General features: G+C 38.2%; 2 protein-coding genes across 5 annotated transcripts in view; both read left to right on the top strand.

Annotated features, from left to right (window-relative positions):
• The first annotated feature begins 3,913 nt into the window (after positions 1 to 3,913).
• Positions 3,914 to 6,871, top strand: sostdc1a (sclerostin domain containing 1a). The gene is made up of 2 exons (XM_066715552.1): positions 3,914 to 4,246; positions 5,448 to 6,871. The coding sequence occupies exons 1-2, from the start codon at positions 4,045 to 4,047 to the stop codon at positions 5,885 to 5,887; spliced, it is 642 nt and encodes a 213-aa protein (XP_066571649.1). The 5' UTR covers positions 3,914 to 4,044; the 3' UTR covers positions 5,888 to 6,871.
• A 1,282-nt stretch (positions 6,872 to 8,153) lies between these two features.
• crppa (CDP-L-ribitol pyrophosphorylase A) overlaps positions 8,154 to 16,830 on the top strand; it is a 40,423-nt gene continuing 31,746 nt past the window's right edge. For 2 of the 4 annotated variants that reach the window (XR_010820184.1, XM_066715547.1), the window contains exons 1-3: positions 8,154 to 8,590; positions 9,386 to 9,662; positions 12,748 to 12,897. Coding sequence is in view for 3 of the 4 variants with exons in the window: in XM_066715547.1 (XP_066571644.1) it covers positions 8,361 to 8,590; positions 9,386 to 9,662; positions 12,748 to 12,897 (657 nt within the window). In the remaining variant the exon portion in view is untranslated. The remainder of the gene's footprint in view (positions 8,591 to 9,385; positions 9,663 to 12,747; positions 12,898 to 16,830) is intronic. The other 2 variants (XM_066715546.1, XM_066715545.1) reach the window with 2 other exon arrangements.

Raw genomic sequence — 16,830 nt, 5'->3', positions numbered from 1 at the left:
ATATAAATATTTTGTTGACTAGGTAAAAACATGTTTATCATCTTTGAACGTTCAAGAGCTTTTTACTAAATAAATATTTCAAAACTACAGTCTAAATGGGATGAGTCATGTTTACCTAAAATGTACAAATGTGTTTTTTTTATGGTCATACCATATAACAGGATTAACTAGAATGATTTTAGGGAAAGCCTGTTCAGATTCAGTTTACTGACAGGTCATGATTCAGACAGTTGTTGAAGTAAGCATTTGGAAAGCTAACCCATCATTATGGACTTCTGGCTTTCCCAAAAGACTGGAACGCTGCCAGAATCTCGACAGACTTTGAAATTAGTGGTAAAATTGCATTTTTCAGTCCATTTCTTATTTTGCTTAGCAACTGCTTGCTAATTTATGAACAATTGTTTCTTTTCTTTTCTGTTGAGAAACAATCTTAACAGAAAGCAAATCATTCTGACAAGCTTTAATAACACACCACATCTTTGTGTTGATGATGGACAAATACTAATGTATCGTACCTGCAAAAGCATGTAATTAACTTAAGCCAGTGTGGAATGGTAATGACACAACACCTGTACCCAGGCATCTTTCCCAGGGATCATCTTAAAACTATAAGACCTAGTTTCTTAAATTCAGCATCAGTACATGTGATGCTATGGTAGCTGTTCAAACAATGCCATAACACTGATCAAATTAGCCCAAACTAGACCAAACATTTCATGCATCCTATATCACTCATACAAGAAGGGCTTGCAGTGGCCAAAGATTGTCCGTCAGTGAATGGTGTTGCAGTTCATATCCAGATGTGTCCCAAATGTGATTAAATGGTCTCACATTGACAAGGTCGGACAGTCAGGGATGTTCAGACATGTCCAACTCTTGAACACCAAGCACTCAAAAAGTCCATAGGAAAAAATATATACTTTATAATATATCCTGTCTTCTTCAGTGTGATGCATGTCTGTGTACAGCACTATGAGGAATACAGCAGACATTTTTTAAATGTAATTTCCATTCCTGTTAGTGTTTCAGCAGGTACCGTATGCTCCCTCCTGGAATATGAGCATCACTGTTGGAAATTGTGTAAAATCCGATGATAATAATTCCACAATTCCAGGTCCATAGAATCCATATAATGCATGCAGTTTCACAAAATGCAAAATGATCTGAACTTGCAACTCACATGTATGAAGCATTGTATAGTGATTTAAGTTTTGCTGGATGTTTCAAGGTTGTTACCCTATTTTTAGTAAATTTTCATACATCTTTCTGTGAACTAAAGCTCTATTATCTTGTCTTCTGTCAGTAATGTGTATGAGAGCCTGCAGCTTATAAAAACCTGGAATGAATCGTAGTCATGCAAATAGAGTCTTATTTGCTTCCCTGGGAGTGGCGATATTCAGGATGAGTGAGAACTCTATTGCATAATAAAACTGGGGTATTGAGATAAAACGATAAGAAAATTCGTGAGGTACACAATTTAAGCAGGTCAGTTTATATATATACACATAAACGCAAAACAAGAAGACCCTTCAATTCATAGGCAAATGACCAAATCTTCTTTAAGGACAGAATTTAATTTAGGATAAACAAAACAGAAACAAAAACAAAAACTAGTACAGTATGGTTACCTGTTAAAATGACATGGAAACAGAGGTACAAACATATGCTTTCTGTTTCACTTCTGAAAGGAGAAACACCTTGTGTGCCTCCTTGGGGATTTTGGTAGAACTCCTGAGGCCCGTGAGCTTCCTTCTCCTTTTGTTCTAGATGTTATAAGTCCCATTGTCCAGGCCAAGTCACAGCCACACCCTGTATCCGAGTGTGCTCTCTTTCCTGGTAATAGACACGCTCTTGTCATGTATCTTGTCGAAATATTCATAACTCAAACCTTCTTTATTTTGCCGTCTATTATCTCGCTCTTTCTAGACCTATATGTCAAGGCCATTGTGGTCAGCGAACACATTAGAAGAGCAAGCTCATATTTCCAGTTCTTGAGATGTACAAATTAACGCTGCAGCATATCAGATATACTGCGCTCAGATATTGTTCTATTTAAGCCTGTCACCCAGACATTTCAGGCTACTTTGAATGCAAAGGGCCTTCTCATCCATATTTAAGACTGGTCTCCGGGGACGTGGGTTTTTCTTTTCACTGAAATTGAAGTTTATTTTTCGGAAGCCAGGAAGAAAAAGTTACACATCTCCGTGGATAATAGAAGATTGGTGAAGACAGTGATGGTATGAAATGTCACAAAAAGTAAGATATACTATTACAGTGCAGCACAATGGCTTTCATGCGGATTCCCTTTCACGTGAGTCAGAGAAGAAACATTTCTGATAACTTTCATACCTTTCCAGATCTCGTGAAGTAAGACGTGTGTATAACTAACTAAAAAAAGAGCAGAAAAACAAACAGTGGTGTCACACTGTCACAAGCATTGTGTGGACGGGATGTACGATCCCTGTGAAGAGGATTGCAGCCTATATTCCTCATACAGATTCTGCATTAGTGGAATGTTTTACCCAGTTGACAGTCTAATGGGGTTCCTCTCTAGTGATGGACCATGGAGGGACGGGCTGTGCTTTGCTCCAGCACAGGGAGTTGGGAACCCTCTTCTCTACAAATACAGCTTTTGACAGACGACCACTGACTTGGAAGTCTCGCTTGGACAGTATTAGCAGGTCCTTTGCAGATCACAAGCTCTGGTCATCTAGATGTATACAAGATGTAAGACTAAACATATTACAGCTTTATAACTGTCAGATGCTTTTATTTTTTGTATTTTTTTTTATCACAGTTGCAACTATTGGTCGGTCTCTTGTCTTCAAAGCACAATAAGTATGTCAATGTACATTCCTCGGTTCTCTTGCTATTTACCAGAATGTGTCTAATGCTTACCAGTAATGAGTAAACAAGCCCCCGCATTCTGACCTTCATCTGGAATGGCTTTGGCACTGTTTATTATCGAATGGCAAAAAGCTCACTTTACTCCGTTCTAAAGTCATCCATGTGGAGTTATTAGCTTGTCACAAGTCAATATACAACAGGAGTGTATTACATCTGCACAGAACCTATTTTATGTTGCCTCAAGGCCTTTTTGGTTTGAGTTTCAGAATCAATAACACTCTATGCTATTTTTTTGGTTGTATTCACGAAAAGCTCTTCTATTGTAGGGTTAGTTTTGCTAATTATAGGGAAGGCAGCTTTTCTCGGAGTCATGATAGGAATTTACCACAGCCACTGGGAAATATAAACTGAAGAAAACCAAATTATACCAAAGTATGTGTGTAAAGTAAGAACCTCTTAAATATGCACTTTCACACCTTTGCCAAGTTGTTTTGTACTGCTGAAGGGTAGACAAATTACTATTAGAAGCTTTATCCATCTGAAGATAAAGAACAAAACAGTATTAAACTGCCCTGATCATGAACATGCATTTTCCTTCTTATTGCACACTTGTATTGGATCTGAGATATGCATGATTTATTGTATTTGGAAAGCATCGGTGTTTTTCTATGAATTACTTTGATCTTTAAAAAAAATGGGAAAGAAAAATATGATATTGTTCTGTCCTTTATCTGATTACACGTGCAGAGTGGATCAGTTACAGGTATAACTTTTACAGTATCTATGTGATTTAAATTGTATCCACAGTGAGGCACAATTGTCAAGCCCTAAATTGCAGTTACAATTTACGCTCTCGCTTTCTTATTTGATTTTAGCTTTGCATGAACCAAATACCTTTGCAATAACCCGTATTTCTGCATATAATACACAAGTCTTGGACCCATCCCGTAGAGCAATTCTGCGGTCTTGACTAACGCTTGGAAGGGGGCGTGTCGGTGTGCGAGGCCACGCCCCCGTTCATTCAGAAACTCTCCACCGGCTACACCTGACCCGCTGCCAGAGCGGAGCCGCGCGTATAAAAGTCAAGGTGAAGGCATCGCAGTAGCTCCTGTGCAAGAAGCAGCTCAGCATCGCTTGTGCACCGCAGTGTTTCTCTCTCCCTCTCTCTATGTGCATCTCTCCTGCAAAGCCGCAGCCATGCTCCTGAACCCCGGTGAATGCCACATCTTGTTTCTAGGGTGCATCCTCATGAGGAGCTGCCTGGCTTTCAAAAACGATGCCACGGAGATCCTTTATTCACACGTGGTTGATCCTGTGCAAGAAACCCCCAGTAATACATCGTTAAATCAAGCAAGGAATGGAGGGAGAAACGGGGGCAATGCTGGATCTGCCCGCAATGGTAAGATAGTTTATTTATTTATTAATCTGTTTGTTTGTATGATAGATTGTATTTGTCTATTCTGTCTATTTTATCTATCTATACACACACATAAACGTATTCATACTTAGCATATATGTGACTTCTACAGATGCTAAAATGCCAAACGCACTACAATATTTATTGTTATTTTATAACGGGACTATGCAACATTTTGTATAAATCTTTATGATCATAAATACTGACAATAGACATCTGCAACTTTACACTGACTGGTATTTGCAAAACTGCTATCCAGCCGTAGGTGATTACAGTAGGATGTTTTCTCAAACATTGCATTGCATTTGCACGTTTCCCAAACTGTATACTTGTGAAAGCTGCAGTTCTGTGTAGTTTGTGTTTGTACATATATTGCCCTTTTTGTGTGTGTCTGGGTGGCTTCTTCTTGTGCACATAACCCAGGTCACTATCACAAGGGAGACCGATAAGATCAGATATCAGTAGAAAATTAGATGAAGTAAACCTTGGCAAACCCCTCCACATTACTTATCCTCTTGGCAGACACCCAGGTGTGAGGAAGAGGTAAAAGTGACTTAGACAGCATTCACCCAGAGTGGGTGTGTCTGCCCTCAGACAGAAACCAAGTACACTTAGCCGGACAGGAAATCTCAGATTATGTAGCAGTGTTTATTTTGAATGCCGAATACCTCGAGGAGAAACACTGTGCTTTCATTCATCAGGAGCTGTCATTTAGATGGGACTTTATTATCTCCGAGGTGTATCTCCTGCATTGTGTTTGAGCAGAGGGTCGGATTACAGTGTGAAGGGATCGACCCCGAGGCAAAGCTTGTGTTGATATTCTCAACGTGGCTGAGAATTTAGCTTTGAAAGCATGATTTCCAGAATGGACCAGATTTTTCCTGCAATCATTCTAAAACTACATATTATGATTTCAACACTTATCTGTCTATTAGTAACAAAACAAAACAAAACAATAGTACATTTTGTTTTCATGCAAAATTTTGTAAAACCCATGTTTTATGAAGTTCTATATACAAAAATACGCACTTGGTTTTATGTTAGTTATTGTTGTGTGTCATTTAGGTAGAACTACCTAACAGAATAACAAAGTGACCCATGTAAAGCTAGCCCTTTTGCTTTTTGTTTAAAAATTGAAAGCTAAAAATGAACTCGCTGATCATTTCTTACTTGACACCCACAGATCGAGGTCAGGTTGGTTGCAGAGAACTGCGATCCACCAAGTACATCTCGGACGGCCAATGCACCAGTATCAACCCCGTGAAGGAGCTGGTGTGTGCCGGGGAGTGCCTGCCAGCCCAGATGCTGCCCAATTGGATTGGCGGGGGCTACGGCAGAAAGTACTGGAGTCGCAGAAACGCACAGGAGTGGCGCTGCGTGAACGACAAGACTCGCACCCAGCGCATCCAGCTCCAGTGCCAAGATGGAAGCGCAAGAACGTACAAAATCACGGTCGTCACCTCCTGCAAGTGCAAGAGGTACTCCCGGCAGCACAATGAGTCCAGTCACAAATCTGAAGGAGTGTCCCCACCAAAGCCTGTCCAAAATCATAAAGCCAAGAGAAGACAAGGCAAGAACAGCAAGCACAGCGTGAACTGGCATGAACTGGAAGCCAAGAACTAAATGGACACTGTGGTTTGGATTTGTACATTTTCCCTACAAATACTGGAATGACTTTGAGACCCATTGTGTGTGGACAGCTGACAGTGTGTACATCTGACACCGAGAGTTATTAAGCTGCAGTCTTTGATTGAAAGCTTTTTTTTATTATTGGCTGATAAGTTTACAAATAGCATGCTTCTCTGTGGGACGTAAGATCAAACACTACCTGAATCAACTCGTATAATCAGAACATGCTCTTAAATCTTTGAATGACAGGTTCTTACAGTGCAATGTAACCAGCATAGAGAGATCATTTTAAAACCGGTTCAACTCAAACACAGCCTTATCAGAAGCCTTCAGTTCACAAAATGTGTATTGTCTGCATGACAATGTCTCATGCTTTTATAATAATCTGTTCTTGATTTTCAGCATTACTGCACAGTGATACAACTTACGAAGTATGCAGCTCTCTGAACTGTATAAAAGACTATTGTTTGAGGTTATCAACCACTTTTCATTGCAACCTTGTTCTTAGTCACTTGTTTTAGCCATGCACAAATCTTCAATCTTTGTTTACAGGAAAATTATATATCTTTATAAATCGTGTCATTATCATTATCATGTTGGAAGCCATTGTATTATGAAAAAATGCCTAAATGAGGGAAGTAGGAGAAAAAATACACATTACACATAAAAGCTATCTAATGGTTTGATATAGTACAAAGTATTTGTTGTTGAAATTATGAAATGAAATGCTGTATATATTGTAATATATATTTGTATGATAATGCCTTTGATAGATTTTGTAATGTTTCTTTTTGTAATATATTAATTCAATGTAATCTTCAAATACAGATGTTGAAGACAACACAGTACTGGTGGTATTTTTAAAATACACTGATCAGAAATGATGTGATGTACAGACTAACTTTGTACTTTTGTTGTTGTTTGATAATTCTGCAATGTCACATGTTCTGCATTAATAAATAGTGCAAATTAACTATGGATTTATGTTATATTGGATTTAATTGAGTTTAAATAACCCTCCATGTCCACTTCAGTTTCAACATTATCATCTGCATATTTTCTTTTTTTGTTGGGGGGGGGGGGGGGGAGGAACAGCTGATAGTGTGTACATCTGACACTGAGAGTTATAGGAAAAGATAAATAACTTTTTAGAAAAAGACAAAAAGGAAAACATGAAAACAAAATGTGAGATATGAAGGTAAACAAGAAACAAACATCTAGGGAAGTGATATTATCATAACAAACTCACATAAAACATGAAACTCACACGCCACTCAGATCAAATATATTGTACTTCATGAATTAAAATGCATAGCAAGTGCTTAAATAATTCTAGAACAAACATCCATTCATTATCTTCATATTTACAAAAGATTGCAAGCAATCTGTTACTAAAAAATGAATACTTTCATTTAATACAAGAGAAAGTCAGAAATGTCTGTTGAAAGGCATCAAGGTTGGTCTTTAATAGGTTTAACAGTTCAGCTTCAATTTCAACAGTAAAAACTGTAGCCCGAGGTTTATTTGATCCCCTTCTCTTTTGTTAAGATTTACGACCGGAGCAGACATTCCGTCAGAATAATTTTCTTTCACTTTAGCTATTTTCCTGTGTAGTGTTTATAGCTATGATGTCACATTCAATGTTTTTATTACCGTAATTATGTGGAAAGAATGCACCAAAAGAGTATTTACTATTACGTACGTTAGACTATAAAATATTAGTTATCTACATCCAAATAAATCTATCCAGAACCCCCAACCGTATCCAAGAACAACATCCAAAGTTACCCCAATCTGTTACACATATTGTTCAATTATTTCCAGTAGAAATGCAACCCCAACAATAGGGACGTTTATGTCGACTAGGTTTTCTGACCCTAATCTAGTCATAACCTGGGGACTAAAATTTTATTCTAAGGGAAACCAGGACAAGGGTTTGGGATTTAGCTTGGATTACCCAGACAACTGAGACTGTAGCCTTAGGCCACACTTCATTGTTGGCTATGGTGGAGGTATGTTACATGGCTAATTTTAAAGCTTGGCTAATTAAAATCTATATCAGATCTACAGAAGGAAATATGTGGGCTACGCAGACAACATGGTGCATGTGAAAACCTGTGCCAATAAAATGCCTTAAGCATTTGAAAAGGACATCAATTTAAAAGTGAAATACATATCTTGAAATTATAACCCTCCTGGTAAACGAGGTGCTTTAACGCAAAACCTGTCTAATTCATTGTAATGCCATTTCGTCTGCCGCAGTAGCTACACTAAACCCACAGTGCCTCCCTGCTTTCACTACAGCAGCCGGCATACAAGCTGCGGGCCGTGCTGCTACATATTATTATTATTATTATTATTATTATTATGTATATACTCGTATTCATTCTTAGGTTAAAACACAACTGAGCCCTCGCAGAATAGGCCAGCATTTGATTAATCCCAAATATCTGAACGTCTTTTCGGGATGGAAGCCGATAGAGAAGGTCTCCACAGGCCTACTGATCCCCAGTCTTTCCCTCTACGCGAGGCCGACTCGAGTGCCAGCTGCCCGACGAGCGAGAGGCTGGATTTCCCGGTCGCGGTGGTGCTTCCGGCGGGAGGGTCCGGCGAAAGAACGGGACTAGCGACCCCGAAACAGTTTTGCACATTTCTAGGCAGGCCGTTGATCAGCTACACGATTCAAGCTTTCGAGAGGTAAACGGGACCAAACGCGGCGTGTTTACGGAGACATGACGTTTTGTTTTGTTTGTCTGGTGTGCAAGATGTGATTTCATTTCTTGGCACTGATTGCACGTTTACTTTACAGAACTTGAAGTTTGCATGTTTCAAATTGAATGTTTTTCTGTTTTGCTTCTCATGCAAAGCACTAGTCCTGTACTAATCCATTTATTAACGGATACAATCAGACAAGCTTTAACATTTAACACGCATGCGCACTCCCTTCCCCTATCTGTTGGGTGGTTTACTTGGGCAACCTTGTACCCACAGGTGTTTAACTGATGATGACTATAGTACTGATATATATATATATATATATATATATATATATATATATATATATGTGTTGCTTTGGAATTATATATCTATTATAGATACACGCAGAATGGGATATGATTTTAGTCTTTACACATGGGCAAGTGGCAGGATTTGATTGTTAGATAAAATAAAGAAAATGGTTGTGTGTCCTACAGGACAGACAAAGACAACTTTTATCATCAATCAAAAACTGTGAACAGATGAAAGTATGCATCTGATTATAAAATGCAAATATTAGTTTACAAAATGTATTAAGCAATTTTTGTGTTTAACCTGTAAATTGTAGGTAAATTATGAAAATACAGCCAAAAGTGTCAAATAGGACAAAGTGTCTAATATCACACATGTCTGGATATCAATTACAGTTGTCTAAAATGACATGAGTTACCTATGTTGTGTGTGTTGTGGGTATGCAAGCATGTTTCATATTAATCTTATCTTACTTTCTTACAGAGTTACGTGGGTGAAAAACATTGTCATTGTGGTAGCAAATGAAAGTCTGGATTTGATGAAGAACATTATCCAGAAACACGGTCACAAGAAGGTAAAGGTGGTTCTCGGAGGCCCGACCAGACACAGATCCATTTTCAACGGGCTTCGGGTGTTCATGGAGAGCCAGGACGACTCCCAGCTCACAAAGCCAAAGGTTGTCGTCATCCACGATGCGGTTCGGCCTTTCATGGAGGAGGAATTTCTTCTTAAGATCGCAAATGCTGCCAAGGAGCACGGGGTAGGTCCCTTACACACCTTCTTATACTCAACACATTCATAGTCTCTGTAATGTGGATGAATTGGCCCAGACCAGATGTGTATATCCTGTGATGGAATTGGTCAATGAACAGCCCTCTTTCGTTAACAGTGCTACAGGATAGTTTATAGTTAAAGTATAGTTTAATTAACTATTTATTAAGTAATCACCAAATAACATTTAAATGAAGTGTATACATATATTCAAACACCACTGTATGAATTATACAATATTTTGTGCTATACATTATATACAATTATAAAACCTCTGTTAAGGTCTGTGAAAACCGTTTATTTTTCTGGTGACCATAACACAATAGGAGCCTTTTGGTTACTAAAGTAAAAGGTTTCACTAGGGACATATCTGTTCTGGCTTTCATTAGTCTTCTAGACTTAATGAGGACTCAAATGACGGTTTTGATGTTTACATGGGGAATGAAGTTTAGCCCTGATGTAGCCTGACTCTTTCCGGGAAACAAGACACACAAGACTACCTCACTGGGAAGAATGCATCGCCTGCCGTAGAGCATAATCAAACAGAGATGTTGCCAATTAGGATCTGCACAGCTTTCAATGGACAGAGACGGGCTCCCTTGCCTTCAAGCTAATTTTCTCGTTTCTCCAACAGGAACCGTTTCCTTTCATCCTGTAAGCACTGTGCTCCATCTTTCCTACGTGGGGCTGAGCTAGTAGACTTTTATGTCTTCCTGCACTCTTACTTTAAAAAGCAATCATGACTTCATTTAGAAATCCGAAATATTTTAATCTCATAATTACCTGTAATCAGACTTCTTTTGAAGTCGCTGCTCCGGAGATTTTTGATAGGTACTGTGGTCCTTCGGCAGAGACAATTCAGAGACACAGTAAGTCATTATGTGGATTAGGGATTCTGTGCCTCACATTAATATTTTAATTAGATATTGCTGCAGATCCCTGAATGTGTGTGCACGTTTATACCTGTAAAGTATTCAGCGGATGACAGGTTGTGCTTTTAAACTTGTGTAGCTTCGGATGCCTTCCGTTTGCGAAGCTGGCCGACTTGTATCAACATATTTTCCAGGCATTTACATGTGGTAACAATTCTCATAGACTCGAATGAGGAAAAATTAATCATCATCATTGTAAACTCTGGCCAGGCTTGTAGCCAAATCAGAATCCCAAAGAGACAGTCGTGACTACTAACCTTTTCTTAATCTCTGGGAAAAAATTGTAACAATTTTCATAATTTGACAAGGAGAAAATAATAATCTGCCAATACAGAAATGATTCGGAACATTGCAGCAATATAAATATTAACAGCGGAGCATGGAGACACTCAAATAAATGGTGACGGATTCAGATCAATGTTGTGACACAGATTGCATGCTTTTCAACAAAATTAACACGTTATGTTTTCCTAAAACTTGACTTGGGCCACTTTATAATCCTCTTTTAAAGGGTTTATCATGTATCTATCCACTCTCTGCATTTAATTTAGTTTATTTATGGTGTAAAAATGAATGAGAAGAAACACTCAGGGCTCAACTTCACTTTCTATTGGTATACATTTTGTAGACAGATTTGTACAGCAAAGACCACAACCCAAATTACTGGTGAAAACACACAACTACAGTTCGATTTAAATTGCCAGTCTCCTTTAAGAAAGAAAAGCATAAATATGATGTCAAAATAAAAAGTAGTTATAATTATGTTTAATCTGTTCTGTTTTATTTCAGTACTTGAACAGTGTCAAAGGTTTCAAATTTCATTTTCTGAAGAATATAAAACTGTTCCATGTGTGTGAAGTAGCATAATACATGTGAGGCAATTGTATTGTATTTTTTTATTTATTTAGCCTATATACACTTGAGAATTAGGGAGCACTTGTGTTTGATTTTATATTGGCCATTATGGGCTGGTATCAATTATATGGCATGAGACAGACTTTGCTTTTTTAGTTCTTGTCATGTTTTTCACGAGTAGTTTGTTTTGATTTCTCTGTTAAAATGCAGCTTTTCAGTTTTTTACATTTTTTTACTGTAGGAAAAACAACCATTTAAAGAATGCTTCTTGATATTCTACCATTGTATTGCCTAAAACAGACTGTACACCACGAATTAGCTAATATAGACGGATTACTCTTGGGCTGATGTGGCGGTCGGTTTGGTTCCCCTTTGGGACAATGGGCAGAATTAGCAAGACATTTATCAGTATTCAGAAAGCCATTAGTGGTTTGATGCCATTATCTTGGAACGGGAAGTAATTTGTAAAAGGGTGGTTACTCTGGTTCAAGGCAAGAGCAAAGGGTGCTTCAACACTGGAAAACTCATTCTGCGTGATCCCGTGCTTTTCTGGCTTATTTTGGAAATGACTCATCCTGAAATGAACAGTTATACGAATCCCTGGATTTCATTAATGTGTCGGTGCCCCTGGCATCCAACGAACATTTAAGTTGGTTACCTTTACCTCGACTGTAATCTTAATATATATATTAACAACGTTAGTTTAACTTAATGAATGGAACTGCCAGAACTGGAACAGTCTCAGTAATGCCAAACATGTATTGCTCTAGTCTCCTCCTGTTGTAGTTGTTCATTTACAGATGACATTGTACAGAAGTTAAGGATTGTGAGTTATTCTAAGGCTGTGATTTACATTTGGTTCCACAGCCCTCAATAAGCACTAGATTTGGACTGCTGTATCTAAAACAACATTGAAAGGAAGACTATTTGCTAATCTGGGTCAAATGTGTACTCATCTTCAGAGTGAAAAACAGCTACATATGAAGTCAGATCTTTGTGCACTGTCCCACAGTCAAATATATCAGTGTCGATAAGAATGTATCTCTGGACCTTACCAATTCTTCTGATGTTGTATATGGAAGCACCTTGAATTGTATTAGGAAAGCCATCCATAAACCAGCATACAAATGCAAATGATTCTCTCAGGGATGGGCCTCTCAAAACACTGCTTGTGTCCTCAGCTTGTTTGTCCTTTAAAGTTCTCACGACCTTTTAGATGACTGATTTGAAAGTGTCTGGTTTTCTGAAGTGCTGATGCTGAATCCGTGGTGTGTGTTGTTGTTCCAGGCAGCCGGAGCCATCCGCCCCCTTGTGTCCACCGTCATCGCCACGACATCAGAGGGCTACCTGGACCACTCTCTGGAGCGCACTAAATACAGGGCCAGCGAAATGCCACAGGCCTTCCTGTTCGACACCATATATCAGGCTTATCAGCAGGTAACACTTTGGCACCACACTCAGTGTGAGTCGGTACGACGATTGGAGTAATGGGTCGTTCTTACAGAAATGCACCACTGAGGGGGATCACCTACTTGGTTATATGAATACATATCTTAAAATACATTCTTAGCATGCATACAAAATGAGGAAATAAATATGATAGTTTTAATAGCGAAATCCTTACAATTTGTGTGTAATTAATAATTTGATCACAAAAAGTTGCCATTTTTTAGATGCCATTTTTTTCAAACAGATATTGGTGTGAAAGGACATTATTGTCAGAAACTGAAAGTAAAAGAGAGGTTTTGACATATTCCTCAAGTGACAGTGATAGAGAATCATGAAATCAATTATCAATATTAAAAAATACCTCTCTGCACACCCTCAGTGAGGAATCTTATGGTCGCCTAAGCAGACTACCATTCAGTCTTCCTTTAGAAATACCATCCACCTACACATTTATGACAAGCACATTGTGTGTAGGGTGAGGTCCCACATTCCAGCATTTCATACTCAGTGTTATCAATAAAATCTCTAGCATTACATATGAACTCTCATTAAATGAGACGTTTCAAAACATTCCTCTTTGAATGCTCGTAAAAAGAGTCTCCAAACCAGACTAGTTTTGAAAAAGAAAATATATACTGTGCCAGCTAACGTACCTTGCATTGTTCTTTGTTTAGTTGTGTGAGTTTATAAGCCACTGTTATCACAATCACCACTACTTTGTTGTGTTTATGAGAAATAATAATACATCTGTTCACACTTGGCAGAATTGTAGATGTGTGGTCAAAAACAAAAACTCATTATATGCTTATCAGAAGTATTTCGTTTTAACAAATGCTTGTGCTTTTATAAAAGTTAGGTTTGTGATTCTTCTTTTTTTTTTGAAGAGATTTTGTAAAATAATTTAAAGAAAATTTAAAATTAGTTGTAACAGTACATGTATATTGTCATAACAGTGCGCAGATAAGTGGGTTTCAAATTCCAGCTTCGGAAACATGAAATGAGATTGTCCTGGTTTGTTTGAACGGCTGAAGATTTTGACAGCCGAGTTTGTTTTCAGTTATTTTTGTGCCTATCGTAGTTATTGGAAGTTATGTTATTTTTGGCTCCTTGTTGAAAAGTAAGATGGGATTAGTGTGTACTTTTACTGAATTCTGTCATGTAGGGGAATGTATTTATGTGTGTGGATATATGTATATGCATACACACATTCATCTGTGGTTGCTGGTCTGAACAGTAATATTGAGGAAGCATTGAAATCTGCTTTATTCTGAATACATTTATACTAGTCATTCTTAGAGCATCGATTTATTTAAATTGGACATGGTTTGGCATATTATGAGTATGCAATGAATATTTTCATATTTTCAGTAAATGTTCATATCTCAAAGTGTTCTGGCCATTATTTATTCAGGGTCACTAGTTATATAAAGTTTTTCACTTTCAGTATGTGACCTAAAAAGATGGATTGGGAATTGTGATGCATATTAAGCAGATGGGAAGAAACACAATCAGAGGTACACTATACTGTAGCAGTTTGAATCTGTGCGGTTCTAAGACAAAGAACACAACGCACTCTGCTACACAAAGGGAACGGCCTTTTATTCACAGCCTGCTGTTAGCACTCTTACAAGAACTCCTGTCTGTGAGACTCAGACCGAGGGGATCAGACGCTTTGTGACACAGCCAGGGTGGGACAGACGAAGGTCAGCACAGAAGGGAATAGGGGACACAGGACAAAAACATCCCTCTACTATTTACAACCAGTCACTCCCCTCCCCAACGTCCGCCATTAGTCCACTCCCAGCATGCACCAGTCCCCAAGATTATTGGAAGCTGTTGTTATTGAATTTATCTTTGGTGTTCATCAAAATACATTTATATAACAGCAGTGCCATAGATTATATAAAACTATCAATACATGAATCAAAACATTTAGTTACTCCCAAAAGCCTTAGGCTAAATAGTACAATGTGTTCTTTATGAATATGACTCAAAAACAGTTAGCAGTGCCTTTCTTTATGATTCAAACTTTATTAAAGAAAAACACAGAACTGCCTTATATTAAGTAGATGTCTTCTAGTGGGAACATGAATGAACAAACCAAACATAAATGTGATGTGAAAACCCGTTTTGTTTTGCATCAGCAAAGAGCAAAAGAACAAGGGCATACAAAATAAAAAAAACCTTGAAAGGTTTAGGCGCTCAGTGACATTTCTTCAGTGACATTTCTTCAAACTCCAAAAAGAGTTTGCTTTAAGCAACCCTTCAATAAAGACTGTTTTGAAAGTGAGGGCCACTTCAGAAAAGGGACTGTGTGTGTGTGACTGCCCATCAGAAGTATTTTGTTTCAGTTCTTCCTTTGCATGACCATTATATTATGTTTCGATTTGTCTTGAGAGGATAATGTTGTTGGTGAGGACTGGGGGACAGCTGTTCGTGGCTCTTGAATAATAGAAACCACTTGTGTGATCCCTGAGAATTTAATCCCTCATGTAGGTAAAGCAGCTCAGAGTAGGTGGTTCAGGCAACAATGCGTTCCTGGGGAGATACGCAGCTGTGGAGATACGCAGCTGTTGTGTTGAACCTGCTACTGGTGATTTAACCCAGCATTGTGGTACTGCTGATCAATCCACTCTAGGTGCTGGCATGGAAGCACAGAGCAGGAGACCATGACAGTGCAGGAGAGAGCTACACCCAGGAGAATAGTTGGCTGGAGTTCTCCATAAGAATAGAAGCCCATCAAGCTTATAAAACACCATCTTTATGGAGCAGGAGGAACGAGACAGAGACTAGGATGTACTATCAATGGTGTGGGAAGTAGAAAGGGTTGAGCTGAAAGATTCTGCACGGTCTGAAAGCACCCTGAACCCTCATCTTGCCGGTCAATGCATGAGAAGAATGTGTTCTTGGGATGTCGCGCGAACTTGACAACATCACAACCGAGCCCAGAAGATGGCCATCATCTGGGAGAGTCTTGTCCCAGTCTTCCAGTGAGGGATGTTTTGTTACTTGACCTCACTTCCAGCAGTGGGTGTAGGCATGACTGACTGTTTCTAAAGGAAAATATAATTGTTCACACTGGAGCGCTGCCACATTGTCAACATTTATTATACAACATAAATACGAATTCACTTTTTTTGTTTTTTTAATATAGGTGAAATTTACTTTTTAATTCAGATCTATAAAGAACATGACATACAATGTTCTTTGAAGGCATTAAAAGTGTAGGGTACCTGTCAGAAAATGCTTCAGGTCATTTATGTTAAATTCTCAGTAGGAGTTATACACAGCACATGTGGTGTGTAAAGCTCTGACATGTATTTGACACTAATACAAGTACTTGGAGGAGAGAGACAATAAGGAGACACATAATCCTCTTCTCAGCAAAATCTTTTGTTAGAAATGCTAAAGACTAAATCACTGCAAGACTATTCAAGATCTTTTCAAAGTTTTACAAGTAACAAAGCTTGGCAAAGATCCATTTCTTCCCAAACATGACATAAAATGTGGTTCTTTGTATTATTGTCTGAGATATTTAGGTTCATTATGATGTTTTCAGATGAACTAGTTAAGAACTTTGTTCCAGCAGCCTTCTTCGTGCGTTTAAAAAAATCTTCTACATCCTGTACATTACCAACAAAATCCAGCCCAAGCTGGGTTGGGTATATCAACATGGAAGATTTGAGAGACTCCATAGTTAGATTATCATTTAAATTGAGAGATACCCAATCAATAAATTTAACTAAAAAGCAAAGAAAATACATTGTTAAAAAATATACATTAATTGGTACATTGGTAGTACCAAATTTTAATTAAGGGAAGGAAAATTAAAACCTGTTAGACATATGGAAAGCAGGAGGTCTAGATACTAACTAGATCATAGTGTACATCATCCAGGATTTTCAGGTGAATGTTTACTTT

This window comes from Amia ocellicauda, chromosome 10, assembly GCF_036373705.1.
Source record: "Amia ocellicauda isolate fAmiCal2 chromosome 10, fAmiCal2.hap1, whole genome shotgun sequence".
NCBI classification, from domain to species: domain Eukaryota; kingdom Metazoa; phylum Chordata; class Actinopteri; order Amiiformes; family Amiidae; genus Amia; species Amia ocellicauda.
Note: the sequence above shows the minus strand (reverse complement) of the source record. Positions and strands in the feature narration are given on the sequence as shown.

Coding starts and splice junctions, on each gene's coding strand:
- sostdc1a (XM_066715552.1), top strand. CDS start 4,045: ATGCTCCTGAACCCCGGTGAATGCCACATCTTGTTTCTAGGGTGCATC. Junction 4,247..5,447: donor TGCTGGATCTGCCCGCAATG/GTAAGATAGTTT, acceptor TGACACCCACAG/ATCGAGGTCAGGTTGGTTGC.